Source organism: Typha latifolia, chromosome 11 (genome assembly GCF_019914945.1).
Source record: "Typha latifolia isolate L0001 chromosome 11, TyphaL0001v2, whole genome shotgun sequence".
Lineage (NCBI taxonomy): Eukaryota > Viridiplantae > Streptophyta > Magnoliopsida > Poales > Typhaceae > Typha > Typha latifolia.
Window position 1 is genome coordinate 4593788 of NC_133096.1, and position 16104 is coordinate 4609891.

Here is a 16104-nt window from a genome sequence, read left to right on the forward strand (position 1 = left end):
TGCAACAACTCATTGGGACTAAGAAAACATTTCTTATATTGAAAAGACATTATTCTCTACCCAATCAGAGCTTTCAATTTCCAGCAACAGATTCCCTAATAAATATCATCTGGAAGCGCTGTTATGTATCCTTTCTTTTATTCATTTTGATCAGAAAAGGGACGGTTACCTCAATAGTGTCTTCTTAATTTAAAATTAGAACCATCTCCACATAAAGTACGAATCAGCTGGTACAAAGTTAAGGAGACAGTAGAACATCTAAGCAAGATGGAAGGCATATACATGAATAAAATTACTTTTGAAGGAAAACCAATTCCCAAAACATAACAGTTCAAAATGTTACTGGATTTTCATCCCACAACAAACAGGTGTGATATCACATACCAATAATGAAGTAATAAATGACCTCCGCTGGTAGGTACACTCTACTGGGCTCCTCTGGAAGACAAATAGGCCCCAAGCAAGCATGTGTGAATATTGTTAGGTGTTTAAATGTGATCATAGATTGCAACCTATAGACCATGTCCATGCTTACCCACAACCCATAGAAGAATCATTCATCTAAGTTAGATGCTCATTTTTGGTACACTGCCAGTCAGTTTTCCAAGGAGACCTTGTAATATTTGCAGGACATATTCAACATATGCGATAGAGTCTAGCCACGTTCTCTTTTGCAATTACCTGGAAGGAGGTATCTGTACTGGTCAACATTCTGCAATAGGTGGGCAGGAAGATGGACAGCAGAATATGAACTGGGAATTGGCCCCATCTTAGCAATGATTTGTTTGAAGGTGTACTCCTCAGGAAGCATATCAAAAAGATCTGCTCCTTTGCATATGACAGCCTGAATCCTTGCAGGATTTAAGTAATAGGCAAATCTGACACGATCCACATGGCTATAAGCCTTCATTTTAAACACAAAATCATCTATATGGCGGAAACAGAAGCTGCAGTGCCACCCAGAATCAGCTAATAGGTCATCTGTCTGGCGAAAATGAGCATATCTTGTCTTCCCAGTTTGATATCTATGAACCGAAGCCCTCCAACTATCATTGTCAAGGTAGAACTCAAATGAATACAGATAATTCCGGAGCTGGAGATGAATTTTGTCAGGAATCTCATCACACCATCTCAAGAGGTCAATCGTGTGCCCACTTGGAATCTCATCAACATCAGACATGATCAATAGGTCATCATCCATGATGCCTGCAATCCTAATAAGCTGATCCAGCGCCACTCTCTGGTAGGACTCCTCAACGAAAGGGTTTTCCCCCTTCACAAATCTCCCTCCAACCATTCCATACGTCAGCCTGGACTCAGCAAACTTGAATAAATGGCGATTCTTTGCAAAATGTAGCTGCTTTCCCAAGCCAGTGAATGTGGAATTGGACTCGAGGAGTACAAATTCTGAAACATATGGACTTAGCTCATTCCACCGGATCGCAAGGATGTCGAGTTCATTGCTAAACAGAACAGCATCAAAGACACGTCTAGGTGTTTCGCGGACTCCCCATCCATGGAGCTTGCAAAGGTTCTCCATAGAGACATTCTCATGGTAATAATGAGGGATGATTTTGAAAGGTTTAGGGGGAGATTCCCAGATGGGCCGAAGGAAGTAGGTGATCTTTTGGCCATGTGCATAGATGCAATAGATTAGAATAGGGACACCAACCAGAAGAAGTAGCAATGCTTTCAAATCGAAGCCCCGAAGAGCACACCGCAGCCTCGACATGCTCAGAGCTGCCTTTGAAGCCTGCTGCATATTTAGAGAGAAAACCAAGAAAGGCAGTGAATGATGCAAGCCAACCAAATCTGTCACCGCAGTAAGAACTAAAAACATCCAAGCAGAATCCAAAACTACATCGGCTTACATTTTCTTATCGATACAACTGTTTTACCTCTAAAGAATAAAAAGATAGGATATTATAGGAATCTATGACTTCCTCAAAGACAAAGAAAGCAGATAAGTTGGCATACAGGAAGACATGGGCAAAGACAGGCTGTTTCAAATGCCAAGGGAATAAAAAAAACCCAATTTGGAGAAGCAACAACCCCATTGATAAAGATCCAAAATCACAACTTTTGAAGAAAAAAAAAGACCGTAAATCTAAAACCAAGTTCGAATCAAGCAACAGGAACCCATCAGTGGTATGGCAAGGGATAGGAATTTAAAGCAAAAAATCTGCAACATTATAGTCTACAAGATCCAAAAACATTATTTCATACAGGATGTAGTAGAATTCAAACAAACCCAAAACTTAGATCTGGGAAAACCCAAACATAAGCACAGCAATAGGGCAGGACAAAGATTACCTCTCCGCAAACATCCTCGAAGATGTCATCCGTCTTCTTGGAATTATAGTAGGCAGCATCCGGCATCACGGACCCAAAAGTGAGGAACTCTAAAATATTCTCAAAAACCCCCACCTTTCTTTCTCTTCCAAAGATCCAATGAGGAGAAAAAATCCCTTTTCCCCCAAAATTTCTCACACGGCCGTCGATTCCGAGCCGCAGATCCGATCTCCGGCCGAGAAGAACTTAGCCGGAATCCCAAATCGGCGCTCGATCGATCCACTCAGCAGCGATCTCCGGCTCCCCTGGTCCCTTCTTCGGTATTATTTGAGGCCTTCTCTTTTCTTTTTTTCGTTTCCTTCTATTTAATTTCTCTCTCCTCGTCTCCTCTGCTCTGTAGTAGATTTCCAGTTTTCCACTTATCTCCCTTTCTCTCTCCTCAAACCGCCTAATTATAGCCGTTTGGACGAGGTCACTTGGCTTCTCACCCAATACTGTTAATCTATTCAAATCCCGAATGCCCTCCCCCCCCCTCAGTAGAAGAATAACCTAATCACTATTCCAACCTCATGAGAATAGAACATGGATAGAGAGGTTCGACTCTCATATTTTAACTTTTGGTGTTTCAGAAACACTTTGAGCTAACCCTTTTACCATAGCAATAGAGAATTTTTTTTTTTTTTTTGCTTTAACTTTAGAAAACTCAACTTTTTGTTGTCAGTTTATATTTATGGTCAATCAATTTAACTTATTTATATAGCAACTACCAATTAATAAAATTAAAATTAAAGAGTTATATATATTATTATTTATAATAGGAACTCGGTTATGGTGAGCGACGACCGATAGGTATCAGGATCGGACCAAACTAGATGGTCGGACCGCTGAACTAGGAAAATGATCACTAATTTGGTTCAGTTTTGTTTCTAGTCCGGATAAGCAACCGACTAACCTGATGGTTAAACTAGTGACCCGTGCAACTCGACTAGTTTTTAGTGAACCAGCCGAGTCAACTATTTTTACAAAATTACAAAATTATCCTTAATATTTAATTATTCTATTTTATATTTTTACAATTTGCTTAATACTTTGACTGTAACAACCCAAACTTAAAAAAAAATAATTTAAGGCACAACGTGGTTTGCCACACTATGGCCGGCCTCGTGCCCATGCAAGCTGCTCATGCAGCTTGCATGGTGGGGGCGCCACGCGCCCGCTGCCGCTGCCGTAGCCAACGGGCTGCAGCAAGCTAGTCGCGGTGGGCCCCGGCGCCGCCGCAACCCCTCCTCCACTGGCTTCCCTCTCTCTCTTTAAATCTCTCTCTCTATCTCTATCTCTTTCTCGGTCACTCTCTGACTCTATTCTCTCTCTACTCTCTCTCGCACTCTTTCCTCTCCTCGTTGCCGACGTTGGCCCGCCGCCACCTTCCCGAAGCCGTCGTCGCCGGTGAGATCCCTCATTCCCCCTCTCTTTCCTTTTCTTCCTCTCTCTCTCTCTCTCTCTCTCTCTCTCTCTCTCTCTCTCTCTCTCTCTCTCTCTCTCGCCCGAGCTCGGGCTCGTTAGAGCCGGGCCGCCGACGAGAGGCCGACCGCTGGCTGGCCAACAGCGACCGGTGCCCTCCCCGCCGGTCCGGGTTTGCAACCTCCTCCCTCACCTTCTCTCTTTCTTCTCTTCCTCTTCTCCTCCTCTTCTTCTTCTTCTTTCTTTCTTTCTTTCTTTCTTTCTTTCTTTCTTTTTCTCCTTCTTCCTCAGCTCCTTCTCCTCCTTTCTACATAGTCTTGGAGCTCGGCCCGCACTGTAGCAAGTAGTGGTGGGCCGAGCCCAGCACTGATGGCATATTTAATTAATTAATTAATTATTTATTTTATTTATGTTATTTATTTAGGTATTTTTCTTCTTAATTAATGCAAATAGATTATTTAGACATTAACTATTTTAATAATATTATATATTCTTCAATATAATTTTATTAATGATAATTTTTATAATTAATGATTAATTAGGTATAAATATAGGTAATACAAATTTATTTATTTATATATCTATTAGATTAATAGATAGATTTGTAAATTATAATTATTAGATTTATATTCTAATACCCTCATCATATATATTTTAAGTATTTCTATTAATTTTATGATTATTTTGCAACAAATAAAATACTAAGCTTATTTAGTTATTTATTTATTATTTTATCGAGTAAAGACTGCATTGTCCCTAACTAATCAAGATAGTGTATGAAGTATAAAATTAATTATAATTAGACCTTGTTTGTACTTATAGTTATTTAGCCTTTTATTTTATTTTATTTTATAATTATATATTTAGAAATACTCTCATATAAAAGGAAACATACCTCTTCTCAAAATAATAATAATATAATTATAATATTTGAATCATATCTATATTATAGACCTAGTTATATAAACAAAAATAGAGAAAAGTGATTCTACATTGCATCATTTTTCTCTTGGCTTCTTTACCACCTAAATTCCTAAGTTGCATGATCTGTTAAAGTACTGGATATATGCATATGATTTATCATGTATAGGAAATCATAAAAATACATGTGTATATGATGTGATATGATGTGATGGTTGGAACAGTATCTGGTCCGGACTGGTACTGGACATACTCTTAGCGTATGGCAAAGTATGGTGATGACTGATGGTTGTACTCTTAGTGTATGACAGGGTACAACTATCATTAATATACCCTTAGCGTATGGCAAAGTATAATTACTTTTTTCTAAGATACCCTTAGCGTATGGTAGGGTATGATTTATCTACAGAGATACCCTTAGCATATGGCAGGGTATGATTTATCTACAAAGATACTCTTAGCGTATGACAGGGTATGCTCTGAGCTTGTGACATGATGTGTATCGAGTTTGGGGCCGGGTACCGTAGTCTAGCATGGTGGATGATATTCAGAGTTGAGACGGATAATTGCGATAGTGAGAGATATGTGGATTATATCTGGCTCTGACATATACGATTATCTAGTGGTTGGCATGCATCATGCATCATCATTGATATGACTAGTATTATTGGATCATAATTATTATACATGATATGTTGTTATATTCGATGATGTTATATGATAATTTTATCATGTGATATATTTTTGATTGAGGATATAAATATGCTCATTCATGAGAATTGATTTCATTCATATATATATGTTCATACATGACATCATGCTGCCTTTCGATTAATATTATCCAGTACATGATTTACTCTCTATTTGACATTAGTGATTCATAGTAAGGTCTATTCACTAAGCCTTTTGCTCATGACTCTTCTTATTTCATTTTTAACCCCCACATATAATATGGTATGTGATACCGACTCGAGATATTCCGAGGAGATATTTTAGAAAGATGAGGTGAGCTATAGACGCGAGATGGTATAGAAGATAGTTTAATCAGATATTGAGTTGTACCATTATTTTATATTTGTACTTCATTGTATAGACGATAATTGGTATAATATAGGTCAAATTATAGTGTACTCTTGTATCAGTTGTTTAGTTGTACCTTGATGGTTTGTTGTGGTCTGTGTGGGTCTTGCCAGATTAATCAGTGGTCTAGTGTATATTATTGTGGACTTGGATATTCACATGTTAATAGGTTTATTTTGTTAATAGTATGTTTTATTTGGTGTTGGATTATGTGAGCATGGATATGTTAGTAGGTAGTATTTGATGATGTCATGATTGTATGTGCACTGGAGAGTATCTGTACGTGACGGGCCCTGCTCGACCTATCGCATGCGCCGCGCGTGCCGTGTGTGCACGTGGGCATGCACGTGCCCGTGCTAGGCTGGGGCGTTACATTGACTCTATATTGATCTGTATTTATTCTCGAATAGGAGCAATTAATATAGATACATTTCGATCATCGATTCCTTTATTACAATTAATCACTAAAAACATAATTGCTAACGCTAAACTCTACTTAGAACTAATTCTCATTTATAAGCAACTAGCAATGGCACTCAAAGGCCATAGTTTAATTCAATAAAATTGATTTACAATAATTATTATAATTAGTAAGCTGTCCTAAAAAAGATTAATTAATGTTTGAGTTAATAATAATCATTAATTAAAAGGATAAAATAGATTGCAATAATTTTAAAAAATAACTAAAAACACATGGGCTAGCCCCTAAACCCTAAACCTCTAGGTCTAAATCAAAAGGAAAGCCACCTGGGTTGGGCCACAACCTAACTATAACAATATGGGATGGGACGCAGCCTAACCCACAACAATATGGGATGGGGTGCAGTTTAACCCACAACCACATGGGCTAGGCTACACTTAGCCCAAACCCAATATGGGCCGAGCTGACAGCAGCCAAACCCTACACACCACCAACCTAGAGCAACATGGGCTGGGATGTACTCAGCCCAAACCCGACATGGTTGGGCTAACAACATCCCAACCCAATACAAACCCCAATTAGGCTAGGCTGTAGCCCACCCAAGCAGCCACGGGCTAGACCGCAGCCCACTAAGGTAGGGCTTGGCCCACCCAAGAAGCCTTGGGCTGGGTTGCATACCACCAAAGGCAAGGCTCGACCCACCCCAACTAGCCTCCCTCTCCTCAATCCAACCAAGGCGAGGAAGAGAAGGGAAGGAGTTGTCGACGAGCATTGCCACTAATAATTGAGCTGACAAGCCAGCCCACATCCCGCCGACTGACGAAGGCACGCACGGTGCCAATTGGCCAGTGGAGGGGCCAGCGACCACCCACAATGCAACCAACGTCCCAACAATAGGGGGGAAGCCACCAGTACTCTGAGCCACTAATACCCTCCCCTCGGCTAGCAAAAGCTAGCCAAGGGAGAGCCAAGTTGCTAGAGGTGGCCGATTGCGAGAACGACCCTCGACAAGACTGCCAGCCAAGGCAAGGGGTCACCCAACGACTCCAGCCACGAGGGCTCCAAAGGATGCTGCCGAGGGTATCTTTAAATAAATTTTTAGTTTAGTTGAAAAATAAATGGAGAAGTAGATCTAATTTAAGGTCAAATTTTTTATACGTAAAAGGAAAAAATACTCTTGGGTTGGATTGGGTCAGGTTAGGTTGGGTTGGGTTGGATTAGGTTAGATTAAGTTTGGTTGAGTTGAGTATAAGTTAGGTAAGTATAACTTAGCTGAGGTTATTTTTGTAATTTCCTAACCTAAGAGTTTTGTTAAGTTTAGCTAACAAATCTAATGGCAGGATGTTTGTTTATATATTCGCTAAATCATATAGCTTAATTTATAAATAATAAGAATGTAGGGTGTAAACCATAATTTTGTTATAAGGTAGGATGCCAGTTTTAGCTATTTTAGAAAAGAATTATCTGTAGTTGATGACATATTCATTTTCTGTGCGATCTACTCAAATAGTGTTAGTGTAAATCTAATCTATGGTGTAATATTAATTTTTTTAACACATATTCAAAGTGCATTCAAACGCACCATAGCTGTCGTTCGAATATATAGAGGTATGGTTTAGGGTGTCTATATGTACAATATATATATATATATATATATATATATATATATAAAAGGTTGTGTACTTAGAAATGGATGATAGTTCAGAAATCTAACTTGATTATCCTTAAAATTAACTCAGAATATTTGTGAGTGATTAAAGAGTGGTTAAAAGTAATATACAAGGAGTTGAATAATAAATATATCCATAGTAGGGTGTGAATAGTATTAAAAGCAAAGGTAGGAGAGGATATTTTGTTACTTTTGAAAAGAAAAAAAAAACCTCAAATACAACTCATTTTACTTAAAAATATAGTTTTCCATTTTCCATTTATTTTATCTTGACGTGAAAAATATTTGAGAAATTGATTAAAAAAAGCACAGTGCATTTTTCTTTTATTATTATTTACACCCTACATTATTCGTATTTATTCTTTGAATCCTGCCATTATTGTTTAACCCTAAAAACACCCATAATTTAACTAACCATAATTTACATATTTCATCATTATAATTTACATAAAAACAAATAATAATTAAAAGTATGATTCTGTGTAATTATTATTTATTATATGTAAATTATAATGGTGAAATATGTAAAATTCTATGATATATAGAAAAAATGACGAAAGTTGTTAAAAATAAAAAAAAGTTGTTATTATATTTACAACTTTCGTAAATATATTAACAACTTTTATAAATATAATAATAACTTTTACAAATATAATAACAACTTTCGTTCTTTTTTCTATACAAGTCTCTATTAATCATTCTTTTTTTCTATACAAGTCTATATAGTTGCTCTTTAATTAAAAAAGTAAGATATTAATTAGATTCAGTGGTGAGAATTTATATTTCATTATCTTTTAACAACTTTTTTTCATACATATTTTGTTGTATTTTAACAACTTTAGAAGTGAAATAGATTAAGAAGGAGCAACAAAATATATTAATAACTTTCTTAAATATAATAACAACTTTTGGAAATATAATAATAATTTTCGTAAATATAATAACAACTTTAGTTGTTTTCTATATATAAGTCTCTATTAATCATTCTTTTTCTTTCTATGCAAGTCTCTATAATCACTCTTTAACTAATAAAGTAAATTAATTAGAGATAGTGGTGAAAATTTATATTTCATTATCTTTTAATAACTTTCATTTCTTTTTTCAAAAAGAATGAGCAACAATAAGAAGAAAAACAAATATATTAACAACTTTCATAAATATAATAACAACTTTCGCAAATATAATAACAACTTTCGTTGTTTTTTCTATATGCTTTCTATATAAGTCCTTATTAATTATTATCTTTTTCTTTCTATAGAAGTCTCTATAATCACTTTTTAATTAATAAAATAAGAGACTAATTAGAGATAGTGGTGAGAATTTATATTTCATCGTCTTTTAACAACTTCAATGGTGAAGTAGAAGGAGCGATAGAGACTTGTATAAGAAGAACATTAAAGATTAAAGAGCAATTAGAGGCTTGCATAAAAACAGATTAAAAGATAAAAAAATGAGCAGTAGAAGAAGAAGATGAATAATAATAATAATAATAATTACCAGCAGCATATGAAGTAGAAGATGGGTTATTTCTCTCTCTTATAGTTTTTCGTCAATATTTAATGAGGCACTAAATGACAGAAAATGTAAAGTTGGAAGAAAACTAAGAAAAAAGCCTCAAGTGCAAGGAAAACCAAAAATAACCCTAGGCTGCCAAATAAAGAACCAAGTAGATTTTCGGTGCAATTAACCCCAAAAGTTATAAAGTATTAATTAAGATGAGAAGTAGTGAACGGAATAAAACATAATCATTTATTAAGGTATCTATCAAGATTGAAACTCAAAGCCAAAGAGAATTGAAGACTCCAACTTTTCAAGTCCCTAATCAACAAGGAGAAAAGCCTTTTGACTCCAAAATTTATTCAATTCCCAGAAAATAAACGATATTAGCCTCGTAACTTAGAGCGCACGGTGGATTTTAATTTCCTAATCATTCAAATGAGGCTCTAAGGTCTAAGGCATCTCTTTCCTTGTCAAGTATTTAATAAAGATCTTTTTTCTAAACTATCCCATCGTTGACTCTTTCTTTTACTTTTTTTTGACTCCCATGCCAATCATGTATGCCTGGACGTAACCTCCAATTCCCTAGCTATAGTTGACTAATTTATTATTATTATTATTATTATTATTATTTTCTATTCAAATTTGTCAATCAAGTGGGATTAGACTTTCGAGATTATATATAATTCTTTTTTATCCATTTCTAAATTGATTAAGTCACTCTATTACTTCTCCCTACATTGGCCCTAATTTTGCTAAGGTTTAGCCATCGATTTTCTCTATGCTAGCCTAGTTCTGCTAGGATTTAGTCGTAGTTTTTCTCCCCTCTTCTAGAGGGTTTCCTCTCATTGTCCGGTGAGCTCCTCCCCTCCCTCTCTCATCCTAAGTTGTACGGATAAGGGAGAGGCTTTCTTCCTCTCCTTTCACTTCTTCCCCTCTTTCCCTTCTAAAGCCTTCTCCCACCTCCTTCACCTTTCTTGATTTCAAATCTATTTCTCCCTCGTTAGTTGCCATTCTCTCCCTCATTGTTCGCTCCGCTTTTCTTCCTCTATCTCCAACTCTATTTCATCCTCTTTCCATTGTGACCTTCATTTCTCTCCATTGTGACCTTCATTTCTGTTGTCCTCTGCTGCTACATCTACCTTGACACCCTTGACCAACCTTACTCTTCCCCTCCTATCTCAGCTCAATCTTAGTTGTATATTACAACTAAATGAGAGGCTTGTGTTAAAAAGCAATCATTTTATTTTTCTGCATCAAGATCTTCAAAAAAAGAATGAAATTTGTACCTACAACCTTTCTCTCAAAAAGAAAAAAAAAAAACCAAATTTGTACCTATAACGTAATTTTTCATTTCAATTTATTGAAGTACCAAAATCTTTTTTTACTAAATACGAAATCAACACGCAGAAAAATAAGGAATTCATCATTCATATCTTCGGTAGTAGTAGTAGTCTGGTGATGCATAAATGTGATTTGGTTACATTTAAAAAAAAATGAAAATCATGGACTTACAATGACTTTAATACTTTTAAAAATCACTCGTATTTACAGAGCAAAATATTTTTTTTAGTCTCATCCAATTTTAAAAACAAATGTAAAAGATACTTTTGGCATTATAAAAAGTTGGACATACTTTTATCTCTAATTTATGGTGAGTGGCCCTGGAAGCAACGGAGACCTCCTCCCATTTTGATTTATTATTGCCAGTCGTTATCTTTAATTCCAAAGCCACAAGTGCCATGTCCAAAGTCTCTATCATAATAATAGTAATAATAATCAAAATGATCATATAAATCTTATAACCGCCTTTCGAATTTGCAATCTAAGCTCGAGTCAAAGAAACTGAAGCCCGCTGGAGAATACAACTAACTGCAAGCAACCGCGTGATTGCTATTCAAGAACTCGTCCACTTTTTTATATTTCTTACTTGGTAAATGCCATGCATTAAATTATTCGTACTCTGTGCTTATCGGTCAGCACGTTATTATTTAGTTTGGAGTCTTCTTGTTCTTGACATTAGGGTTTGAAGTGATCAAAGAGGATGAACGAGATGGTGGCAAAACTTAGGGTCGTTCAAAAATAATCAAGCTCCCCTTGTGTCTGAAACAAGGCATTTGTCAACTTTATTTTATATATATATAGAGTACATAAGAACTGTCAGATTAAGATTTAATGATTTAATTAGACTTGGATTAGGCTTGATTGAATAATTAAATCATCTTATTGGGGGGCCACTGAATGCTCTAAAAGATTAAGGTTTTAGATAACTGTAATTTTTAGATTTTTTTTATTCTAATACGCTTCCTTATTTATCAGATTGAGACATTTTGACTATATTTTTTTAAATGACTGATGGACTTGACAGAATTCGGAAAAAAATATTTAAAGAGAAGTAGATTTTACTTAAATGTATGTAAGTTTTTATATTTATATATGCTATTTCTTTAGGAGCTCCCACTCTCATTATGCTCGAACTAAAATTGGTCAACCGGGCTCAAGCACAAAGCTAATTCCATGTTAAAGCTAATTCCAAGTTAATCTTGATCGCAACTCAGCTTGATTACAACCCTCGGTAAAACTATACCTGCATTCATTTTTTTCTTCATGAAGATAAAAACCAAGTATGGTAGCATATATGTAGAAATTATAAAGATAAGGGTTAAATATATTTTACTATCTCATACTTATGCCTATAATTACTATAACCCCTCTTTTACTTGAAAAAATTTTAAATCAGTCTCTATACTTATGTTTAAAATAAAACTGTTAGTTTTCTTGTCAAATTATTATGACCCGATCTCAACTACCAGCTGCTCAAGGTTGGGTGTAGGAAAGCAGTTTGCGCAATTTGGAGGATATTTGCCAAATATTTGTCCAATTTTTGAAAAATTACGAAACTAGATAGGTTCATTCCATAAACTTATAATCTATGATTTTTGTATTCACACCCTTCTCAAATTCGAACTGTAGTTAGGTCTAACATCGGCGAAATTCCAATGGTGGCGTTGGTGGCAAGTTGAGGTGATCTCGTGTTAGAGGGTTAAAGGTGGAGTTGCAATTCTCTCATGAAGTTTGGAACATTGTAGGGCTATGGAGGATGGTTCAGAAGGTGGCTAAGGTGTTCTAGGGTGAGTGATGGATAGTGGAATGAAGAGATGAGATTGGTATTAGGATCCGACCATGTGGGTTAAATTAGTCGAGTCGAGTCAACTTGAGTTAGTTAGTTAGCTGTATCTTATTATTTTGAATTTTAGATAAATCGAATAATCATGTGGATCCAATCTGCTATGATTTTTATTTTTATTCCTATAAATAGGAGTAGACATGTGTTGATTAGAATAATTGAATGAATCTGACTTTAACTAAATATTTCTTTTCCTCTTTATCTTTTCATATAGATGTTACATCGTCCTTATTTTTGTAGGAGTAGATTGTAATCATAGAAGCTTTTCGATCTTTCAAACCCTAGCCACCATCTTCTTCCAATTGCCATCCTACTATATGGACGCAGTTGGGCGAGTTCGAATGCAGTTAGGCGAGTTCGAATGTCGCGTTCGAATGCCTACATCACGTTCGCACATATAGAGAATGTCTTTTGTGCGTTCGAACGCGATCGGCGGGAATCCTCTAGAACTAGGATTACTTATTGTTATTAGAACTCGTTGGTTAGCATCTATAAGTATGTGGATGACAGCCAAATTTATTATGCAATTGAAATATTAATTTTTTACCTCTCTATCATCTTTTTACCCTAATCTCCCTCCTCTCTCTTCACCAACCTTCTACCTCTACCGTTGGCAAGGTCTCTCCTAACTTCTAATCTCCCTTGTCTGTTGAGTCCTCCCTCTTCTTTGGAATCTTGACCACTTCTTCCCATTCGTCCACATCCCTTAACCACATCCACTATCCACCTTCATCTTCATACCCATCCATACCCTAACATCCACTCCACCCGTCACCACCACCATCACCCACGTTATTTTATATTTCTGTCTTAGTTTCAGTTCGAATATGTGAAAGGCGTAAATACAAAAAGTATAGATTGGGAAGTATGGATCTAATCTACTTAGTTTCATAATTTTCTGACTACCAAAGAATATTTGAAAACTATTTTCCCATAGTTGCACAGATTAATTCCTATAATAAATCCAGATCTTGAAAGGCTTGTTCCATAGCCTATCTTTTGGTACAAGAACCCATCAATTTGGTATCAGAGCCAGGCGAACATCAGACCTTCATTAATGGTGGAAATAAGGAAGATGACATCAACAAGGAGACCAATGGAGAGCACACCGACAAGGGAAGACTCAACCCATGATAACCCTAATCGTGAGGTCGATTCCTTTGGAGGGACCATGGCAGGACCGAGTCAACCAATGTTCATGGGTTTGAATATGGGCTTGGCGGATGAACTTAGGAGCATGTTCGAAACATTATTGCATAGAGTTGATGTAATACAAAAGGATCACAATGATTTAAATGAATATGTCATGAATCGATCGACTTCGTCATCTCCTTGACAAAGATCGGTACCTCAAGAAGGACTAGTGGTGGAACCACACCGATCTGATATCCCATAGATCTAGGTATGACATGTGACTGTCAATGATCCTCTCTTACCCATGCCTACACATCATCCCCCACCTCCGATACAGAACCCAAGATTGGCAGTGGTGGAACCCAAGAGGCATGCGACACCGGTGCACTTCGTTGATGAGGAGGGTTGGCACTTTGAGGATGAGGTTGATCCCTTCGGAGATGGTGATAGACGTGCTCGAGGATTTAGAGAAGGTGATCAACATGGACAAAGGTTCAGACCTGAACCAAGGATCTTTCATGAACCCGAACAATGCTATTCATAGGAGAATCGCATGCTTGGACTTTCTAAAATTCTAAGACGGTGATCTAATGGATTGGGTGTTTCAAGTTGAACAATACTTTGATTGTCAAGGGACAGCGGAGGATGCAAATATCCAGATGGCAAGCTTTCACCTCCAAGGAACGACATTGCATTGGTATAGATCGGTTATTCCTGGTGGAGGATTTACCGGTTGTGCTGACTTTTGTAGGAGGATTACACACAGATTTGGGACAGCGGCTTATGAAGATTTTACTGCCATATTAAACAAGATGGTTCAGAAGACAACCGTATTGGAGTACCAAGCTGAATTTGAAATAGTTAGTAGTCGTTGTGAGCCACCTTAGCCCGAACTGAAATTGATGAGCACATTTATTTCAGGACTGCGAGAGGAGATACAAGCGGATGTTCATGCTCTATGTCCTACCACTCTTTCAAAGGCTTTTGAGAAGGCCGTGAGGATGGACCAAAAACATAAGGCTCTCGAGATGGTAGCAAAAACAAGTTGGGGCAACCAAGATGGGCGATTTGCATCTAGAACGCCGGCTAAAAATTCTACAAATTCAAAGACAGCGGATGCGAGTACTAGACCATGACCACCTTTGAGACCTTATTTCAATGTTAGAGGAGGCACAAGACCCCCCCGTTTAAACTCTCACACCTATCTAGGTGGAGGAGCAAAGAGCGAAGGGCCTTTCCTTTCGATGCGATGAACGTTTCACCCCTGGTCATCGATGTTCTAAACCGATCGAGAGTGTGATGCTCATCGATGATTGTGAGGAGGATGATGAGGTTGTTGATGATGGTGAGTGTCCAGTGGAGGTCCATGAGGAGGCCGTGGAGGAGGGTGCGGAGAAAGATATCCAAGCTGAAATTTCGATGCATGCATATTCGGGTATTTCCGTGCCGAGGACGTTACGGGTAGACGGACACGTTAGAAAGCATTGTGTGCACATCCTCATCGATTCCGAGAGTACACACAACTTTCTAGATGAGAGGTTAGTGAGGAGAATGGGTTTGGATGCTGAATCGACCCATAGAATTTGACGTTGCTATTAGAGACAGCACGAAGCTTAAGGCGGAGAGCTTGTGTCGCCGGGTCGGTATACGCGTGCAAGGACACGACATCATTGTGGACTTGTATCTGTTGGCACTGTGAGGAGCGGACATTGTCCTAGGCACTCAGTGGTTACAAATCTTGGGACCTATCACATTTGATTCTTGGAGTATGTGGATGAAGTTTAAACAAGGAAACAAAAATGTGCGGCTTGATGGCGTTCGGTATTTGCCGATTCCTGCGATGCAGCCTTTGGTGGGGCTGTCTTGTGCATACGATTTTGCCTATTTTCTTTAGTTAGGACCAGCAGGTGATGAGCCACAAACGAGTTCAAGTATTACCATTGAATTGTCTAATTTATTAGATAACTTTTTTGGATTATTTGAGAAGCCATAGGAGTTGCCATCGAGGCAATTGGCGGACCATCACATAGAGATTGTACCCGGGGTTGCACCAACAAACGTGAGGCCATATCGGTATCCACATGTGCAAAAAGAAGTTATTTTCAAGATGGAAATTGAGATGTTAGAGCAAGGCCTCATTCAACCAAGTCATAGCTCATACTCATCCTCCGTGGTATTGGTACGAAAAAAGGACGGGACATGGTATTTTTGTGTTGACTATTAGGCACTAAATGCTATTACTGTCAGGGATCGGTATCCCATTCCGGTTATAGAGGAGTTGCTAGACGAGCTTGCAGGGGCGATGATACGATTCGGACTTCACCGACGTTGTCTCGAACATGGATTCACTTTAGGAGTGTTTTTATTTCATGTTTTAGTGTTTAATTTCCATTAAAATAAGTTTTCTATAAGTTGCGTTCGAACGCGGGTGGAGTGAGTTCG

General features: G+C 37.4%; 1 protein-coding gene across 2 annotated transcripts; it reads right to left on the minus strand.

Annotated features, from left to right (window-relative positions):
* Positions 1-279: 279 nt before the first annotated feature.
* LOC140797148 (uncharacterized) lies at positions 280-2720 on the minus strand. Of its 2 annotated transcripts, none has more exons than XM_073150419.1 (2): positions 2314-2720; positions 280-1753 (listed from the first exon to the last, which is right to left on the minus strand). In XM_073150419.1, exons 1-2 carry the CDS (start codon positions 2377-2379, stop codon positions 656-658), a joined length of 1164 nt encoding a protein of 387 aa, XP_073006520.1. In that variant the 5' UTR covers positions 2380-2720; the 3' UTR covers positions 280-655. The 2 variants fall into 2 exon arrangements, with proteins under 2 accessions (XP_073006520.1, XP_073006519.1); XM_073150418.1 differs by having other exon boundaries at positions 280-1756.
* Between the last annotated feature and the right edge of the window lie 13384 nt (positions 2721-16104).